The following is a 21,600-nucleotide window of genomic DNA, read 5'->3' as shown; positions in this document are numbered from 1 at the left end:
CTACTTGAACCCTAAGTATCAATATAACAATAGGCTTGGGTTGGAAACTCAACTTATTGACGCTGTGAAACAAGTAGTGAAGAAGTTGGAGCCAGATGGTGCACTACAAGCAATTTACAATAATGAGGTGAGTCTTACAATTCATTTGGAAACTCAACTTATTGATGCTTTCAAACAAGTAGTGAAGAAGTTCTTACTAATTTTCCACATGGTTGTAGATCAAGATATTTAGGGATGCATTGGGAAGTTTTGGAACTGATGCTGCGATACAAGGCAGAGCACGTGGTGATGCTGGTAATTCTTTTAAGTTTTAAATTACATATGTATTGAAATTTGAAAGTTGAAACAACATTTGACACATGTCTTTTTTTGTTGTAACTTGTAATGCAGCTGAATGGTGGGTGTTGTATGAGGAATCGGCTAAGAACTTACGAAGAATAGCAATCAAAGTCCTTGCCTAAACATGTTCCGCATCTGGCTGTGAGAGGAACTGGAGTACCTTTGCACTCATCCACTCTAAGAGGCGCAATAGATTGGGGTCTAAAAGTCTATCTGACATGGTGTATGTGCACTACAACTTGAGGCTGAAACAGCAACACATACGCATGGGACATGAGGGACAAAGGGGTACTATTGACCTCGCCGACATCTTTCAAGTTGACTCAGACGATGAGGACCCTATTGTGGATTGGGTGAGGGATAGAGGTGAGCCAGTGTTGGATCAGGAGGGAGGAAGGCCCGACCCCGTGATAGCTTCCGAGATTGGTGCTGATGTGGATGATTATATGACTGACGAGGGTCAGATACATGCACAGGAAGCCTCACCCATACCATTCCAGCCCACTGGTGGCAATGTTGCTGATGATGAAGACTGGTCTAAGTCCTCAGATGATGATGATGGTGGTGATGGTGATGGTGGTGGTGGTGGTGGTGGTGGTGGTGGTGGTAGTGGTGGTGGTGGTGAAGATTTTGACGGCATGCGAGAGTATTATGTGGTAGGCGAGGATACGGCGCCTGTAGAGCCAGTCCGATTCACTAGAGAGACAATTTGATCATGCCACACAAGATACGGACCACGGAGCATGTGCCCCCGCACCCCCACCCTCAGGACGCCACCTACAACTATACAGCAGGAAGCGTAGGGGTCGACAAACACAGTTGCAATCTAATTACATGGACATTGATGACCTATCTAGCTCTGTTGGCGGTTTGAGTATGGGTAATAGGGAGGGAGGACCGACTGGGCATTGGCGTGCCCTATCTTTTGATGCACATACCACTCCATTGTCATCGGATTATAGTGCATCACAACCTTACGGTGGATATGGATATGGATCATATGGGCAGTTTAGTGGGGTACGGGACTATGACTACCAGTCCCAGTCCCAATCCCAGTCCCAGGGATATACTGGATCATCTTTTATAGATGACATCTTTGCATATCCTAGGGGGCCTAGCTTCCGACCTCACCAGCCATACATGCAGCCAGTGCCAATGCCTCTTCCGCCGGCGCCGACAGCATATCACATTGGATCATCTTCTTCACAGACTGGACCGATTGGTAACCCTAGCATATATCCTAGGATAGGTTATCTACAGTATGTTGATGACTCCATTTACATGACACTTGTGGATGACTACACTCGTTTCTTCTCCGATTCTATACCGTGGTCCACATATATCCTTCAAATAGAGAACAATGGACGTCGACTCCAGCGGAGCATGACTGGGATTGATCCAGGGAGGCACAACAACTATTATTAGCACTTGTAAGTTGTGATTTCACTGATTTGTGAACTTGTGAGTTGTGAGTTTGAGATTTTGACACTTTGTGTATAGCCTTTAAGGCTTTAAGCATATGAGCTACTGAGTTTTGAGTTATTGACTATTATGGAGTTTATGAGAATATAATTTATGAATTATGTCTTATGAGTTTTAATTAGTTTGTTTACATTTTTTTTATGTCTTTAATTGCCTAATCAATGTGTATTTAATTATTTATACATTAGGGTCGGCGACCGTATGTCAATCAAGGTTGCAAGCCCAAAACACCAATTTGAATTCATTTTTTTGTAATTTTATGGTTTAAATGTATTTATTTAGCTTAAATAAGGGTGTCCATGAAGTTTTAGGCCTAGATATGGCCAAATACCCCCCGAGATGGACCCCTAAAATATTGCAGAAAAAATGCAATATTTCGGGAATATTTCGCAAAATTTCGGATGTCTCAGTAGGCCCGAGATACCGATATATCGCGAGATATTAAACCATGCGCTGAATGCTAATGTACAATGTACATTAGCTATATTATAAATATTAAGTTCACATATACTTAAAGTACTAGAAGACTAAATAATTCATCTTAACCAAATAAAACATAAATTATACAACACTCACTCAATTCCAAGTAGAGTTTCTTGGTGGGTCTAATCCACGAGCTGCAAACCATTGAAGATGTCGGAGTCGTTCCTCTGGATGCACCACATATGTATCCCATGACATGCTTTGGGCCTAGTTGTTCTAGGAGTCCATAATTTCCTATTTATAAACCCCATCATCAATTTTTCTGAGATATCCCAATCTAAGGAAGGGCTCATCGAGACTATAAGGAGGTGGAGCCGGCACACATGGCTGGGCCGGATACCCGAAGATACTGTCGACAAAGGATGACCCAGCACCTAACCCATTCCCATATCCATATGTAGCAGAAGATGCATCATGGCCACTCCCATATACCCAAATGAACCGGTGCTCTCGAAGGATGTTCCAGCAACATATCCACCTTACGGTCCATACCTAGCATATGATACTGATCCGATGCTCTCGAAGCTACTATCATGATGTTGTGCTGGACTAGGGGTCTCTGCTATAAAGGATGGTGTGACCCAATGCCCATATCCTCTAGTCTCCCCCAAACTCATGGCTTCGATAGTATCAGAGAAGCTTGATATATCCATCCTAGATGCCTCATCAGTAGGTCCAAGTCTATTCTTGCGAGGACGTCGATTGTAACCTCTCAAGGTACGTGCACCATGATCGTCGTCTTGTGTTTCATGAGTAAACTAAGTCTCCTCTGTGAATCTCTGTGGATCTGGCTCTGGATCTTCCTCTGGCCCCTGAATCATCTGGTCCTCATCGCGTAAGGATACTAATCTAACATTATCCATGTAAATTCTGAGATGGGAATGCTACTATATATCAGAGAACATCAAAACACACTACACAACAAAACAAAAGAACAGCACAGGAAGAAAAAAAATAGAGAACACACTTGACACTACACAAAGAAAAAAAAAAACCATGAGGGAAGAATGAAAAAACAAAAAAGGGGGTGGGGTGGGAAGAGCATACAAGAAGAAGAAAAAAATGCAGAGGAGAAGAAGAAGTGCGGCACTGCAGCAGAACAGATTAACAAAAAAGAAAAAAAGAAGAGAGAAAAATGCAGAGAAGAAGAAGAAATGCGGCAGTCGGCAGAACAGATTAACAAAAAAATGCAGAGAAGAACATGCGATTGAACAAAAGAAAAAAAAAAAAACTTACCGATTAGGAGAGGGAAGATGCTGCCGCTGCCAGATTATTGCTCGGAGAAGAAACCACCGGAGAGAAGAACTAAAGAAGACGAACTGCATCACTGTTCATGCACTACTTTCTTAGTTCTGATTTCTCACAAAAGGATAAATTCTTCGATGAAGGGTTTTTCCTTTTTTGCCCCTTACATATTTGATCCAATACTTCTCAGGATTGTCTATTCTTTACACAAAGTCACAAGTCAATAGGAAAGTTAGTGAAAGCATTAGTAATTACAATACTCAAAAAAAAAAACAACCAAAAAACACAAGCACCATACTAAGCGCCCAACCAGCCCATTAGGCATCCAAGGCGTTCGCCTTTTTAAGTATGCTCAAGTCGGCAGGCACCCAGCCTCCAGAAAACCACTAGGATGCCTAGGCGACGCCTTGACAACTATGATAGAGAGATAGAGGTTGGATGCAAGTTACTTTCGTTAGTTTCAGTTTTACATTCCAGTTAGGAGTCTTAGTTTTACAACTTTAAATATGGGCATTGCTTGTAACCGATGGACAGATTTTGAATAGAGAATGAATTGCTTTGTTGGTTGCTGCCACGAGCTGTGAATGCATGATTCTCTTTCCCCTTTGCAACTCTGAGTTCCATCTCAGAAGTTTTCCTTTCTCTCTTTGGCCCTCCAGCACCTCCACAATGTGGACTGCTGACTAGGCTGATCTGATAAGATGAGATATTAATATGATTAAATTCCAGCCTTGCTTATATCAGAATTCAATGAATCTGGATATTAAAGTGATCCAGTTGATTAGACCAGTCTCTTGGTTCAGTTCTGGTCCAATCGACAGCCTTGGTCTACTGCTGGTTGTTGTCCTGCAGTTTTGTCTCTCTTGTTCTTCTGAACTGCATCAAGCCTACTTTAGTATTCAAAGCTCTAGTCTCCAGTTGCTAAATAAGCATTTTTATTTGAAATATTATCTGCTATCCTTTCCCTTAAGGCCAATCGAGCTCCAGGCCCGGATGAAAAAATGTGATATCCTCTCCATTTGCTAAATAAGCATTTTTATTGAAATCCTATCTGCTATTCCATCTTGCTATGACAGGTTTGGTTGATCCCCTTGGATGAGGAAATCCTATTTGCTATTCTCTCCCTTAAGGCCAATCGATCCCCCGACTCGAATGGTTTCAGTATGGCCTTCTTCTCCTCTGCCTGGGATATCATCAAGCCTAACCTTATCAAGGTAGTACGTAGTTTCTTTTTCAACCCCAGTCAAGTTCATGGGATCAACCAAACCTTTCTCTGCCTTATCCCTAAGAAAGAAGTTACCTCCTTGTCAGATTTCCACCCATTGCCCTCTGCAACTTGCTGTACAAGTTCATTGCCAATAGGCTGAAGTTAGTGGTAGACCAGCTAGTCAGTCCCAATCAATTCCTGGTAGGAGCATCTCTAACAATATTTTTCTCTGTAATGATCTTGTCAAAGGGTTTAACAGAAAACACCACCCGCCATTCTGCCCTTTTGAAAATTGATATCCATAAAGCTTTTGACTCTTTGTCTTGGGCCTTCATTCTCAGTATTTTGCAGAAATGTCATTCCCTCCTACCTTTGTTAACTGGGTTTCCCATTGCATCTCCTCCCCCGGTTCTTGCTGCTTATTAATGGCAGCCCTGCTGGTTTTTTTTGCCTCTTCTGTTGGCATCCACCAAGTTGCCCCCTCTCCCCTTACCTCCTTCACCTTAGCTCTTGAAGTGCTCTCCCGTAGCATTCAATCTTCTATGGACTAGCAGCTCATCTCCCCTATGTCCAAATGTAAGGCTCTCAATCTCTCTCATCTGGCTTTTGCTGATGATGTCATGATCTTTTCTAGAGCTGATATCCCTTCCTTTGAGGCTATATTGTCCTACTTTCACCTTTTTGAGAGCATGTCTATTCTCCGTATTAACCTCTCCAAATCCCTCATGTTTCTGGAAGGGGTCCGTGATGATCTTAAGTCCTCTCTTATTCCCTTGTCTGGGTTTTCTTTGGGCCGTCTTCTGGTCAAGTACCTCGGCTTAGCGTTGATCCCCTCCTGGTTGTCTGCTCACTACTGTTCTCCTATGCTAGAGCTCTTGTGCAAGAGACTCCAGCTTTGAAAGGGCAAGCTGCTTTCATATGCCAGTCACCTTGAGCTTACCCGATCTGTTCTCTAGCCTTCCTTTATCTATTGGTCAGGTATCTTCGAGCTGCCCCAGTCAATTATATCAAACATGGAATCCCTCATGTGTGCTTTCCTTTAGAAGGGTAGTGATGCTAATAGGTTCCTTCATCATGTTAGTTGGGCCTCCGTCTGCCTCCCAAAAGAAGAGGGGAGGGGGGTTCTAGGTTTGAGAAGAATTAAAGATGTCAACCAGGTGGGTATTCTCAAATTGATCTAGAAGCTTGCGTCCAAACTTAAGAGCATTTGGGTGGATTGGTGTTTTTCTGTCATCTCCATTTAGATTCCATTTCGATTGCTCTTATTATTTCTGATGCCTCCTGGGTGTGGAGGAAGATCTTGCAGCTCAGACCTCTTGCTCTTGGGGTGATCAGATCCTTGTTTGATGACGGTTCCTTAATCAGATTTTGGCTTGATATTTGGCACCTTCATAGAATTCTCATCCGTTTGGTTAGTGCCAGAGTCCTTTACAGTTCCGGTTTTGATAGGATGGACTTCATTGCAGATATTCGGCAGTTTGATGGTTGGCCTTGTTAGAGTTGTTAGAATATCTTGTATAGGGGTAGTTCTGTCATTGTCTAGTTATAAGACATGACTAAGTTTTATTTTTACTTTCTTGTCTTATTTCCCTTTACCTCCCTAGGGAGGCTTGTGTAATTTGGGAGAGTTAATTAATGAAGCTAATATGTGTGTTGAGAATCACTCAACACACATAATCGATTCTCCCATTCTCTTCTCTTCTTCTTCTTCTTCTTTCCTCTTCTCTCCCTCTTCTCCTTGCTGTAAACCTCTTCTCTTACCAGATTCGACCTACCTTTAAGTTCCAACTTGGTATCAAAGCCAACATCTCTGGTTTGAGAGTCGGCTGAGCTCAGTGGTTATCTTCTCCTCTCTTTGGAACCCTATAAATGTAAAGGGGGTTCCATTAGAGGCTGTATATGTGAGATACTATACTTCTTACAGTCTTGGGAGTGGTATTCTCCAAGTTAAGTCCATATGGAGAGAGTTTAGGAGCTGCTGAGGGTGATTTGAAGCTATGGAAGATGACTGCAAAGTTACCGCCAGCCTGTGAAGATTTTTCTTGGTTCTTCTTCTCTTCTCCATCTCTTGGCGTGAGACCTATTGGATTTGCATCGCCTAGGGGTGTTGTTTCAGACCCCTAATCTCTTGTTTTTTGAAAGGAATGCTACTTAGCTTCCAGATGTTTTGAAATCTTGGAAGCAAACCCTGTTTTTTCCGCCAGCCTTGGACTGTCTCAGATTCGATTCTGCCTTTGGCAGCTTGGCTGGCCTTGGAACTTGTCCAATTTACGTTGTATGGGAGTGCCTTCTTGAAGCGCTAAGAGCCTACTCTTGAAGGTGGAGGATAAGAGGACTGCTACTGATTTTTCCTTGCTGCTATACAGGTATCAGCTGCTTTGTTTTTTGCCTTCTTTGAAGCTTGCTGTATTGAATGACTGAATGTGATTGAGAATGGAATGCATTGCATCTTGATACACTTATTGGGTGTTATGGACTAAAGGTTCTTGGCTGCTAGAAGATCTTGGTTTGAGTTATGCAATTTTTTTGCTCTCTATGTGCTTGCTGTTTTTTAGGCTTGGTCTCAGCCTAGTGGTTTGGTTGATTGAGTACCATTTGTGTATTGGTTTGCCTCCTTGTTTGGGTTGAGTATACTCCCCACTTGCGCAAACAACTTATATTGATTGTTGAAGTGTTTGCCCATTATGTCCACTGTGTCTGGACAAGATTCTGAGGTCAGTGGACCAATTACAGCCGGCAGCCCAAGTAGTGGTTTCCCAACCATTGCTTCCTTTGATAACCCCAACACCCAGATCTCGGTTGTGAAGTTGGACAATACCAACTATTTGGATTGGTCCCGTTCTGTGAAGTTGTCTCTACGCTGTAGGGGAAAGTTGGGGTACATTACTTGGTCTATCACAGCTCCTGCTACAACCGATACCAAGGTTCGAAAACTCGGGTCTCGGAGCCATCTCGGCCTAGCAAAAAACCGAGTTGGGCCGAGATCTCGGGGAGTTTGTGCACTTTTTTTTTTCCCGACTCGGAAGCCCATCTCGATGGGTTTTAGACCTCTTTTGGGTCTGAAAGTTGGTATTCAGCCTATTTTAGGCCATTTAAACACAATGGCACTATCAGATTTTGCAAAAACAAAGTCCAAATAGGAGTTTCAGTTAGTGGGAAAGCAGGACAGACACTTATGCTAGAAAGCAGGACAGACATAGGACAAACAGACTTATTTATGCTTAGTTATGCCTAATATCATTTAAGTAAATGCTTTTGTATTTCATTTACTTAAGATATTATTCATAAATAAGAAAATACCCCCCTATTTGAATCCAATAAAAATAGTTAAAAAATCAAATTCCAAAAGGAAAAAAAGTCAACCCCCCAGTTCAAGAACAAAAACTGGATATTCGGCGGTAGGTGCAATTTTCAACTTTCTAATGCTCGGGTTTTTCTTAAATCTAAAAATTCCATAAATCTTATTATGGTAAAACTGCTTTCCAACAAGTCCAAGATTGCTTAAATCTGATTTATATTGAAGGAGTTATGTACCGGTCAAACTTAATTCGGTGTGCGCGAACACTATCAAAATCGCTCTGAATGAAAATAATTTTTTGGACATCAAAACAAATGAATATTTTACCGTACTTTTGGTTTTTAGCAATGTTTTACCATAATAAGATTTATGAAATTTTTAGATTTGAGAAAAACCCCAGCATTAGAAAGTTGAAAATTGCACCTACCGTCGAAAATCCAGTTTTTGTTCTTGAACTGGGTGGTTGACTTTATTCCCTTTTGGATTTGATTTTTTAACTATTTTTATTGGATTCAAATAGGGGGTATATGCTTATTTATGAATAATATCTTAAGTAAATGAAGATATTAGGCATAAATAAGTGTCTGTCTTGGTTCCTGGCATAGATAGGTGTTTGTGTACCAAGATTTTCCACCAAGATTTCGAGATGTGGCACTCATATAAAGGACCTAGATGGGCATTTGCCTATGTCAAACCGAGATCTCGGAGAGAAAGTATACTTTTGGGACTCGTAGGCCATCTCGACTCAGAAAATCCAAAAATCGAGAATCTCGGCGAGATCTCGCGAGTTTTCGGACTATGTGTCCGATACAGGCTATCTCAAGTAGGAGACTGAGAACTCCACTGTTATGACTTGGCTGATATTCTCCATGAAACCTGAGATAGGTTGGAGGTTTATGAGTAAGGAGACTGCGAAAGATATTTGGGACAGTGTATCCAGAGTTTTTGATAGAGTTGGAGATTCAACGAAAGTGTATCAAATCCTCCAAAAGATCATTCATATGAAACAGGGTGATAGGAGTATATCTGAGTACTACAACTCTGTTATTAGCTTGTGGGAGGAATATGATCACTATAACAATCTCCAGTTGTCCAATTCTAATGATCAAGCAAAGGTCTACAGGAGCCAAGAAAAGGAAAGGATCCTTATTTTGCTTGGTGGTCTTAACCTTGAATATGAGCCTCTTCGCCTGCAAATCTTAGGGAGATCTCCCTTTCCATCTCTGGATGACGTGTGCAGCTATTTGCAAAGTGAGGAAACCAGGAGGACCACTATGGGTATTGCACCATCAACAGAGAGGTCTGATCTTGTTTCTAGTTCCCACAGAGACTAGAAAAGTGGGGGGAAAGGCCAAGGGCCACCTCGTGGCGATCACCGTAAGAGATACAAATGTGATCATTGTGGCAAGCTTGGACACACCAAGGACCGGTGTTGGGATCTTCATGGACAGCCCCCTGGTATGCGTGGTGGTTCATCTAGTGCCCGTGGCGGCAAGCGAGGGGGAGCTAGGGCTCACTCTGTGACATCTGAGTCTGTGCCACCTAGACCCCAGCCGGCTCGTGATTCCCTCTCACAGGATGATATTGCAGCCCTCCGTCGGTTGATGTCTAACCTCGGAGGGTCAGCTACTGGTTCTACCTCTGGAGGGTCTACTACTTCTGCCTCAGCTCTGCAGGTCTCGTCTGCTCCTACTGCACCCACCTGGATTATTGACTCTGGAGCCTCTGATCACATGACTGGTATGTCATAAAACTATGATTCCTACTCTATTTGCTCTGGCCGGGACAAGGTAAGGGTTGCTGATGGTTCCCTTTCTTCTGTTTCTAGTAAGAGTAATGTGCGAGTTACTCCTTCTATTTCCCTCGAGTCTGTCCTTCATGTTCTTGACTTTGCTACTAACCTATTATCAGTGAGTCACCTAACCAAATCCTTACATTGTTGTGTCATTTTCTTTCCTTCTTATTGTGTCTTTCAGGATTTGGAGACAAAGAGGGTTATTGGCAATGGGACTGAGAAAGGAGGACTCTTATCTTCTTGAGCCACGGTTACCTGCTCAATCTACTGCTGCAGCTTCTGTTTGTGGTCGGAATGACCGTAGTACTTTGGAGTCTATCATGCTCTGGCATCAACGTTTGGGTCTTCCCTCTTTTGTTGTTTTGAGGAGACAGTTACCCCACTTGTTTACTTCTTTTCCTGCATCTTATGTTTTTCAGTGTGAATCTTGTATTTTCGCTGAACATTGTCGCACATCTTATCCTTATTGTGGTAATAGATCTACTGCACCTTTTTCCCTTGTTCATACTGATGTTTGGGGGCCTTCTCCTACTACTTCTTTATCTGGATTTCGTTATTTTGTTTCATTTGTGGATGACTATTCTCGGTCTACTTGGACTGTTTTGTTCAAACAAAAGAGTAATGTTTGTGATGCTTTTAAGGATTTTTATCAACTTATCAGTACTCAGTTTGGTACTCACATCAAAATTGTTAGATCTGATAAGGGGGTTGAGTACATGTATAGGGTCTCCAACAGTTCTTTTCTGATAATGGCATCATCCATCAACTGGCTTGTGTTGACACCCCACAGCAAAATGGGGTGGCTGAACGCAAAAACCGCCATTTGCTGTAAATCACCAGGGGTCTTCTCTTTGGTATGCACGTGCCTAAGACCTTCTGGTCTGATGCACTTCTTACCGCTGCCTTTCTTATTAACCGGATGCCAACTCCACTCCTTGGCTCCAAATCCCCCTGGCTCTTCTTTCTCCTCAATCCATAGTTTTTCCCTTGTCTCCACGAGTCTTTGGTTGTGTTTGTTATGTACATGTCAGCAAATCAGCCCATACCAAGTTTGATCCCAAAGCTCTCAAGTGCATCTTCTTGGGCTACTCTGATTCCACCAAAAGATATAAGTGCTACCATCCTCCTTCCCGAAGGCGACTTCTCTCCAAAGATGTCACCTTCTTTGAGTCTATTTCTTTTTTTTCTTCTTCCCCTCGCCATTCTGTTCAGGGGGAGAGTACTAGCAGTGAACAGAATGCTGATGTCATTCCCTTCCTATCCCCCTTGCCTACCTCCACTTCCCCATTCCTATTTGATATTGGAAATTACAAAGAAGTGGATGTTGTTGATGATGGTGTTTTTGATATTGATGCTAGTAGTGGTGGTGATGCTAGCAAGGAAACAGAATACAAGGGTATAAGATTAAAAGAAGATGGTGTATTCACAAGAGGTGAATCTTTGTTGAATGGAAAAGGGAAGCAACCATGGTATAAGCAATCCTGCCAAAATCCCTCTTTGGATCCACATCCTCAATCTCATCCTCCTCACTCAGGTAATTCCTCTCCTAAATTAGATCTTCCCATTGTTATGAGAAAGGGGAAGAGAGCCTGTACTAACCCCATAGCCCAGTTTGTTTCCTATGACTCCATTTCTCCTACAGGTATTGCTTTTTCCACTGCTCTTGAGTCTTCTTCCATTCCCAAAAATGTCACAGAGGCCTTATCCAATCCAAATGGATGCAAGCAATGACTAAGGAAATGGTGGCTCTAGAGAAGAACAATACTATCGATCCGATGGTACAGTGGAAAGGTACAAAGCTCGGCTGGTTGCAAAAGGGTATAGTCAGGTGTATGGCATTGACTACCAGGAGACTTTTGCCCTTGCAGCCAAGCATAACTCCATCAGGGTTCTTCTTTCAGTAGCAGCCAATAAAGATTGGCCAATGTACCAATTAGATGTGAAGAATGCATTTCTTCATGGAGATTTAGCAGAAGTAGTGTACATGCAGCCTCCACTTTGGTTTTAAGTGTCCTCGAGTTGAAGGGAAAGTGTGTTGGTTGAAGAAAATTCTCTATGGCCTAAAGCAGTCTCCTAAGGCCTGGTTTGAGAGATTTCGACAAGCCATTCTGAAGAATGGGTATTATCAGAGTCAAGCTGACCACACGTTGTTTATCGGGAGAGGTAATGGTACGCTTACGCTCTTTGTTGTCTATGTTGATGACATTGTGGTGCGAATGATGTTCATTGAGATAAATAGATTGAAGTCTTATCTCAAGCTAACAGTTTGAGATCAAAGACCTTGACTCTTAAAATACTTCTTGGGTATTGAGGTATCTAGATCAAGGAAAGGGATCAACATTTGCCAAAGGAAATTTGTCTTGGATCTTCTGAAAGAGACAGGGATGATGGGGTGCAAACCAGCCACTTCCCCCATTGATCCGAATCATAAACTTGGTGATGAATGTGGTTCTTCTCTTATAGAAGCAAGCAAGTATCAAAGGTTAGTTTGGAAACTAATCTATCTCTCCTTGACTCGACCAGACATCTCTTATGCAGTTGGAGTGGTGAGTCAGTTCATGCATGCTCCCAGGAGTGGATATCTGGATGCAGTGTATCGCATCATTAGATACCTGAAATCCTGTCTAGGAAAAGGTTTTCTATTTGCTAGGCATGACCATTTGCAGATTGAAGGCTACACAGATGCTGATTGGGCTGGTTCAGTCTCTGACAGGAGATCTACTTTTGGGTACTGTACCTTTGTGGGTGGCAATCTAGTTACCTGGAGGAGCAAGAAACAACCAGTTGTTACTCGATCCAATGCTGAGGCCGAGTTTAGGGCCATGGCCCATGGAGTATGTGAGCTTATATGGCTGAAAAGGCTTCTTCAAGACTTGAGCTTTGAAACTGAAGGGCCAATGAGACTTTATTGTGACAACAAAGCTGCCATAAGCATTGCCCATAATCCGGTTCAACATGATCGAACCAAGCATATTGAGGTTGGTCGTCACTTCATCAAAGAGAAGCTGGATTCTGGGTGCATTTGAACTCCCCTTGTGAAGACAGGTGATCAAGTAGCAGATATCTTCACCAAGGGTCTCCCTCCTAGTCTATTTAGTACTCTATTGTGCAAGTTGGAAATGTATGACATTTATTCTCCAGCTTGAGGGGGAGTGTTAGAGTTGTTAGAATATCTTGTATAGGGGTAGTTCTGTCCTTGTCTAGTTATTAGACATGACTAAGTTGTATTTTTACTTTCTTGTCTTATTTTCCTTTACCTCCCTAGGGAGGCTTGTGTAATTTGGAAGAGTTAATTAATGAAGCTAATATGTGTGTTGAGAATCACTCAACACACAATCAATTCTCCCATTCTCTTCTCTTCTTCTTCTTTTTCTTTCCTCTTCTCTCCCTCTTCTTCTTGCTGTAAACCTCTTCTCTTACCAGATTCGACCTACCTTTAAGTTCCAACTGGCCTCCCCCTCCTTCGCTTCCATCTGGAATCTACCAAGTATCCCCAGGAAGCCAGGGGGAGTGGTGACATAGTTATTTAGTCTGCTTCGTTGTCAGTTCTCTTCTCTGCCAATCCCGCTTGGGATCTAATCAGGGCTCATGGTTCAATGAAACCTTGGTGCGATTTGGTCTAGTTCAAGACGCACATACCCCATCATAGCTTCTCTGTTTGAAGGGTGTGCTCTCTTTGCATCCCGACTCGGGTTTTCCTCCTTTAGAGACAGATTCTTGTTCCCCCTAGTGTTGCCTTCGCTGGAATGCCTTTGAAGATGTGGATCATCTCTTTTTCGATTGCCCATTCTCCTCCTCTGTCTGGTCTGGTCTTTTAGCCAAATGCTATCTCGTAGAATGTGGATTTTTCCCTTTCAGAGAGAATGGATTTGGGTGGACCGTGGATATGACATTTGCTATTCTGACACGGTGGGTAAGCTCGCTTTTAATGCGGCCATTTATCACATTTGGTTCGAGCGCAATCTTCATAGATGGACCTCCAAATCCTGATCCTTTCAACAGATTTGGAATTCCATTACCTTTGATGTTCAAACTAAGTTAGCTATTGCCCCTTTTAGTTGACACCCCTTGAAAAAGGTTGATTATTGATGCATGGGTCCTCTCCGCCTCTCTTACAGTCCCCCCCCCCCCACCCTCTCTTGTAAGAGGCAGGGTCTTGTATGTTGTATTTCTTTTTCTCCCCCCCCCCCCTTTCTTAGGGCTTTCTGGTTTTTTTTTTTTCTTCCTTTTTCCTTTGGCAATGAATTCATTTATTCACCCAAAAAAACAGTGCTACACAGTCAGTATACCTATTGTATTTCAGCTGTGAGGTTTGTTAAATATATGTACCCTTGATACTTGATGTTATGGTTTCTGTTCTTGCAAAACTCTAGTCTATGAGGATATAAAATGACTTGTGTATAACGGATTCAATGACAGCAGAATTTATCTTTATCGTAGTGTGTGTGGCCCAATCACTAGATCATTGTCAGTCACAGTACTGGACAAGATCACAGGAACATTGATGCGATCCCGGGGTTGGAAACCCAATATGGGTTCGCTATGGGCCCGCCCAAGTGTTAGATAACTCAAATCACAAGCACTAGTGGCAAAACAGTAAATATCTTGAAGTGTATAAGACCAGTGGCAGGATTGTAAGTAGGCAAAAACTTAATAGTGTATTTAGGTAGACAAAGTGAAAGGATGTAGGAGTTTTAATTAATGAGGGAGTACGGACAGATTGGGAAGAGGAGAATAAATAAGGACAAGAAGGGTTCAAAGAAATAGGAAAGGGTAATTCCGGAAATCAGGAAATAGAAATGTTAAAACACCTATCGAAGGTTGTCTTCAACCTTTATGCTCGAACCAAAACCAGCAGCTTCAATTTCAAGTGATGGTTGTCTCTGCTTAGGCCTTGGAAGGGTCTGAAACTGCAAGCGAAGGGGTGAAACTTGATAGTCTCTTGGTTCTGACCGATGAACACCTCAAAACATCTACCAAGATCTTCTGTTCTTATAGCTCAGATCTGGCGGTAGAAGTTCAGGTTAGTTATGAGATTGGTTAAGATCTCTCATCAGAGATGGTTTTCTGGACCTGGCCCTAAGGAGGTGATTCAAGCCCCAAAATCTCGAGCCAATCAGATTTGCGTTGAATGAGTTTCAACAAATTCTCTAGTGATCGTTAATGGCCCAAACAGAAATTGGAAGGCATATGGTATACGAGGGAAGCAAGAAATAAAGAAGGAAAGGAGAAGATCACCAGAGAGAAGAGGAAGAGCAGGAACAGTACCTGAGACGAGGTGGAGAAAATCAAGGGAGAGAGACTTGTGCGCACACAGCTCTGAGCGGCAACAAGGTAACTTTTCATTCAATTCCAAAATCCAGATCCCAATCGTGGGTTACATGCCCTTTTATAAAATAAAAGTCCTAATCCTACCTTGAAACTGAAATCATAACTTGACCCTAACTCTATCTAATCTAAAACAAAAATCATTCTCTAATAAACCTGGACTCTTACCTTCCTACGATTCTAATAACATAAAAATAAAAAATGACAAAGAATCCCTATTTAATCCAATGTCTAACTGCATCAAACATGGACCATGGATTTATTCATACTATGATAATGAGGGCAACATCTTTGTGCACTCCCATGTAGATCTACTAATTTCTGTGCTGTCTTAGATATGCTGATGTGTTAGCTGACGCATTAAGTAGCTAAGTAGAATTTATGTTCTATTTTTTCTGTGCCTTTGCTTGTATGTGTAGTCTGTTTTTTCTTCACCTGTTTGCCTTGTGCTGTAATTTTTTTGGGCTTCTGATTCAGTAGCCATTGCTTTTGAATGAATAAATTATTATTCGTAGCAGTAAAAAAATTCCAAGGATTATGATGGATGTGATGTCCTGATTATCTTGAATTGTTGAAGGTCATTATGATTTGGCGAAAGATATGCTTCAGAAGCTATACTTTTATGCAACTACTGTATGTTGTTAGTTTCCTCTAATATCATGGTCTTCGTGGGGAATCATATTTGTGGTCTTTGTTTCAACAGTAAATATATTTCTTGGAAATCAATTTGTACTTATTAATTAATTTGAATTTATTTTTCATTTGTCTTTATTTGTTATTTCCAAAATACGGGTAGTGTGTTTCTTGGGTGGCAATTATATAGTTGAGCAAGATGCCAATCAGTTTTTTCCCCCCTTGTGGGGAAATCAACATCACTAAAATTAAAATGGAAGTTGATTTCTAAGTTTTTATATTATATTTCAGTAAAAATAAACTGTTTTTTTCACGGGCAAAGTATATCTGGTCGTCCCTAAAATCTCCCACATGTATGTCGGATGGGGCCCAAATTTTATGGACAATTGGATCCCTAGGTCTCTTTCGCATGTCAAGTTTCAGTCCGAACAGAGTTTGTCAAGTGGAAAAATGGAGCTCTGCAAATCCAGGTCTTCGGGAGAGTGCACTGTAGTGCTTGGAGTGCTGTACGCGTACATGGACATGCATGCCAATACACAGTGAAGTGGTTGAATTTGAGTCTCAAATTTGACAATGGAGGCCCATCCAGACCGTCCGTTGTCTATCCAATGGTCGGACTTGATCTCCAGTTTGCAATGTGTTAGAATTTGGTGGGCCACTTCTATAAACAAATCTATACTGGACCATGAAGTGTCAATTTTCCTTTTTCATTTCTATACAAATTTCTTTTGTTTTAAAGACAGTTCCTGCAAAATAATTTCCGTTGAAACAAATGGAGCTTTAATGTCTCTATTTCTTCCTTACACGCTGTCCTTATCTTTGGTAATTATTAGCAGCACAGAGACCTGAAGCGCTTCTTCTTGTCACCATTCTACCACATGAGTGAATCCCACCTGGTCTACAACATGATGTCTCTCCTGTGGAAGGGGATCCAGTTGGAGACTTCAATGGGAAGCATCGAGTTTGCTTCAATGGTTGCAGCACTACTAGGAATGTCCCAAGGCATCACACTACTCCTTGCAAAGGCCCTTCTCATATTCTTTGATTATGAGAGAGCCTACTACTATGAACATGCAGTTGGGTTCTCTGGTGTGCTCTTTGGAATGAAAGTGGTCCTCAACTCTCGGGCAGACAACTATACATATGTCCATGGACTAATTGTACCCGCACGATATGCAGCATGGGCTGAGCTGATTCTTATTCAAATGTTTGTGCCAGGCGTGTCTTTCTTGGGTCACCTTGGTGGAATTCTTGCTGGATTTCTCTACCTTCGGATAAAAAGTTCTTATTCTGGTCCAGACCCACTGACATCTATACTTAGAGGACTTACTGATGTGGTGAGCTGGCCTTTGAGGTTCCTGAAGGGCTTGTTTCATTTCCGGAGACCTCAGATTTCTGGAAGGGGGACTGTTGGTGGGAGCCGGACAGGAAGGGATGTGTCCAGTTTGTGGAGATGCTCAGCTTGCACCTTTGATAATTCTGGGAGGTTAAATATATGCGAGATGTGTGGTGCAAGAAGGCATAGAGATGGGTTGTCATCTACTCGGCCATTGAATCAGCCTCGGGACCTTTCTTTGGAAGAAGTACGGCGTCGAAGGATTGAAAGGTTTGGTAGATGATTCCATCATCTCGTAACGATTTAAAGGAGGATTAACAGCTTAAAAATCAGTTGTGAAAGAGTTGCAATTTTGCAAGGAACATTAATATAGCTCACGAGTACCATGGGAATGGTCACAGTGGTTGGAAGCGGCTTTTTGGTGGACTACATTTCATCAATCTGGTTGGAACTCTTGATGTGATTAGCTGGTGAAGTTTTTCAGATCGAGCATGGTATAAAAGTCAAGTTTGTAATTTTACTTCTTTCATGAATTTTATATTTTTAATATTCATAGGTCGTCCTCTCATAATGGTTGGATAATTATTAGGTAGATTATGTTTCTCGTGTTTCTCTATCAGGCAGGCAGATCCGGGCCGATTTCTCTCGGACATGTTCCTCTGGAGTTTGGCTATGTGTTGCAAGAGTGCCGATCCTCTACTAGAAAGAATTACAGGTATATAGGGTCACTCATGAGAAAAGGAAGAACTTCGGGAAAAACACTTTTAGTTTAGGCCTTGAAAATTTATCTTTCCAGTGGTCGAACTGGGAATGGGCTCTACAAACTTGTACGACATGATGTAAAACTTTGAGATTCTGAAAATCAATTGGCATTCGGTCCGGGGCCCTTATAATTTGACTTAGACACAAATTCGAAAGGTAGTATCGTTGTCAATTTTGGCATCCAGAGAGGGCCCCAACCAGGGTTTTAAAGTACGGAATCAATCATAGGTGATTTCAATCTAGATTGGATCAGAATCGGCCCGAATCGGTGGTCAAGAACCTCGGAATCAGTCAGATCCAAAAATAAGGAATTTCTAGGGATTTTGACCTATTCATCGATCTGATCTGATTCCCCATTCTTAAAACCCTAGCTCCAACCTCATTATATGGGTACCCATAGCTTGTAAAAACTAGAGAGAGAGAGTTGTCTAAGTCTTGTTCCAATTAATTGGGGTCGGTTACATGAATCTTTTGCAAAGACAATAATTAAAATAATAGTAAAAGGAAAAGAGCACAAAACTCAAGAAAATTCTTCTTAAGTGGGGCCACTTACATGTACGTTTGCAAAAACAATAACTAAAATAATAGTAAAAGGAAAAGAGCACAATAATATTGATAGAAATTCAGGAAAATCCCACCTAATAAGGTCAGAAACATAGATCAATGTCCCAAATAGTTCTATTTGAGGCCATGCTTGAGAGACGGCCCAAACTATACATATCTTTCCTCACTATTTTTCCTAGGATCATTTAAGCTTGCCCCTAGTTCTTTTATATCTTTCAATCCTAATCAAATCACTCTTCCATACTGGTGCATCCCAAGGTTTCCGTTGAACATGACCATGCTACATCAAATGACTCTTATAGCATTGGATAATAGGGATATAATGTGTCTCTCTCCTCCCTAACTACATATATAGGGGTTAGTCAAGTGGCGTGACCCTATAGGGTGTTTCCATTGAGGTTATACAAGGTGAGTCTAATTCATCCATAGTAATTAGTATTATTTACCCATTAAATAGCACTAAACAATAACAAATGCAACAACAGTTGAAAATAACATGTAAACCCATGAATGATATAAAACATTACATTTATATCTCTTCTCTTTAACAACACATAATGGATTTTTGGGTATGGAAATATAGCTATCGAAAACCTTAATCCGTTGAAAAAGTCAATACCGAGAATCTCAACCATTGATTGAACATGAAACATTTATAAAACACTTTTAAAATATAATCATTTAATAATAATACTAATATTTAAATGTGCTTGCAAATAATTTTAAGCTCCGACTTTCATCCAATCATTATTTGTAAATTCTCACATAATATTCTCTCTAATTAGAAAGTGGATTCTATGATGGGTATCTCCTCCACTCACAGATACACATTATGAATTTAATCTATCGATATATAGCCAATGTAGGCATCAACCATTGGCACACCAAGACACACAAAGTATACCTATAAGGATAGGGATCTCTCAGGTATGCGGACAAAATAATTAGCAGAGAGCTGTTTTGCATAAACAATTGATGGTGATCCATACAAGACTCACTTAGATCATGTTCAACACACAGACAATATAAATGCTCATGTTTATGTTGGTTTAGTCACATTTTAAGACCAATCATTTCGGCAGATGAAGTGAGGGGGAGTGTTAAGTTGAGAATTTCAAATATTGTATAAAACGTGACAACCCTATGAACAATATACCAACACTATCCCTAGTTGTAGACACTCCACATTTAAACCATGTTTACCATTATGGACATTTTGGTCATTTCACCTAGATGATCTCCAAGTTTTCAAGATTGTGGGAAAGCAACTAAATCTTAAAATAGAACATTCCCTTGGTCTTAGAACAAATGTTCATCATCTTCATGAGCATCCTCTAGGGTGACAAAATGAGGTGTCTACGAATATGAAAAGAGTAAGGTTGGTCCATTAACCTTAACTTTTCAACTCTGGAGCTTTCATTAGAGTTCATTCAGGTATGGGCCGAAAACTGGCTAGGAGCGACTAGAGTAGGCAGCCAAGGGCGGACCACTGGACAGATAGGTAATCTAGGGATTTTGAAGTGACAATGGAGAAAAAGTGGTTGAAGTTTGCTTTTCAAGGGAATTGGAAAAGGGGAATTTGAGCAAATACAGGGCAAGTACAAGGGAGTTACAGAAAATTTCCCTACATTGAATCTCAACCTGAAATTTATGTGGTCAATCCACATCTCAACCTAAATATTCCTTGTGTTAAAAAAAAAAAAGGGCATGCTAATCTACTTTCAAGTGAGGATGTGTTGTAATATGTCCCCTGTAAGCTATTGGTTTCTAGTAGCCCAAAAAAAGGTGCATGGTTGCTACATGATCGTGCAAGGACTCCTTTGCCACATGCTCACTTTAATGTCAACAATTGCCATGTGGTAAATCCAAGTAGTGCTCAATTTTTTTGAGGAAGGGTAGAACCCTCGGGTCAAGGTTCAGCCATATTGAAGTTTACCATGAGGCAAAACAAAGCTTTGAAAATCTAAGCAATAGGAGACTACACAATAGTGATTGGAATACCATAGGTATGCATGAACATACATGAGAATGCATACCAATACATGTAGGGAGATTTGATTGAATTAGGTTTTGAAATTTGACATATGTCTAAAACAAATCATGACCTCTCCATTTAAAGATTGGAATAGTTGCATCAGTTGTCCATATGACAAAAGAATAGTAGGTATGTTGAAACGGATTCTTACCTGTTATTAGTGAAACCTGATCTCAATTTAATCCAGGAAGTATTGTTGATTCTTCCCAAATAACGGCAGTCCTGCTCAAAATTTTTGAGAGTCATTTATATTACGGGTAATCTTACCAAAAAAAAAAATGTCTATTGCAGGTAATTTTGTACTTTTGGGGTTAGGGTTTCTCTACATTGTATCGCGAGAGATGCTATATATAAGGGTTATCTCGTAATGAGGTATGTGAGGGTCTTACAATTTCTTCATCAGAACAGTGGAACCTATGGTTTATCGCTTAGCTGTGGACATAGCCCATCTTGGGTGAACAACATAAATTTCTGTTTTGTGGGTATGTGATTCTCTTCGTTTTTCTTTTGCAAGTTGTTGTTCTATTGCGTTGTTAATTCTTAACACTCCCAAGGGTATGTACGAACAATTTTTTCGTTAATAATAATGGGGTAATTCCAGAGCTATTATTTTTATTTTGGGAAATTATCAGCGCCACCCCCTGAGCTATCCTGTTATTTTAATGCAACTCCATTAAGTACCAAAATTTCAATTCTGGCCCAAAAACTAACTGGGTTAGTCTTTTAACTTTTAATTAGTGATGTCAGCAGGTTAGATATTTTTAAAAGACAAAGTTGTCCTTGTTATGACATGAAGTGTGGATACTTTTGTAATTTCAGCTCTTTCCCCCTCTCACTCATCTGTCCCTCTCCCTTCCTTCTTCGTCTTCGGCGACCATTGGCATCCCTCTCCCCTCCAGCACTCCTTCTCCCTCTCCCCTCCCAAGCAACAACATTAGGGATGGCCGATGAAAGGTAGATAAATCGATAAAAGGAGAGGGAAAGGGTGTCAGACTACTAGAAGGTAGATAAACTGAGAAAGACGCTGGTGGGAGCATCTCAACCCTTCTGCCACCGCCAAACCCAAAATCTCCATATCCTGATACCGACGACC

General features: G+C 41.2%; 1 protein-coding gene across 1 annotated transcript in view; it reads left to right on the top strand.

The window, feature by feature from the left end:
* LOC122660249 (rhomboid-like protein 14, mitochondrial) overlaps nt 1–17,500 on the top strand; it is a 35,089-nt gene extending 17,589 nt beyond the window's left edge. The window contains exon 2 of the mRNA XM_043855468.1: nt 16,647–17,500. Coding sequence (XP_043711403.1) covers nt 16,647–17,429 — 783 coding nt within the window. The 3' untranslated portion in view covers nt 17,430–17,500. The remainder of the gene's footprint in view (nt 1–16,646) is intronic.
* Nucleotides 17,501–21,600: the final 4,100 nt, after the last annotated feature.

This window comes from Telopea speciosissima, chromosome 4 (assembly GCF_018873765.1).
Source record: "Telopea speciosissima isolate NSW1024214 ecotype Mountain lineage chromosome 4, Tspe_v1, whole genome shotgun sequence".
Taxonomy (NCBI): domain Eukaryota; kingdom Viridiplantae; phylum Streptophyta; class Magnoliopsida; order Proteales; family Proteaceae; genus Telopea; species Telopea speciosissima.
The sequence above is the reverse complement of the archived record's forward strand: the minus strand, read 5'-3'. Positions and strand labels throughout refer to the sequence as shown.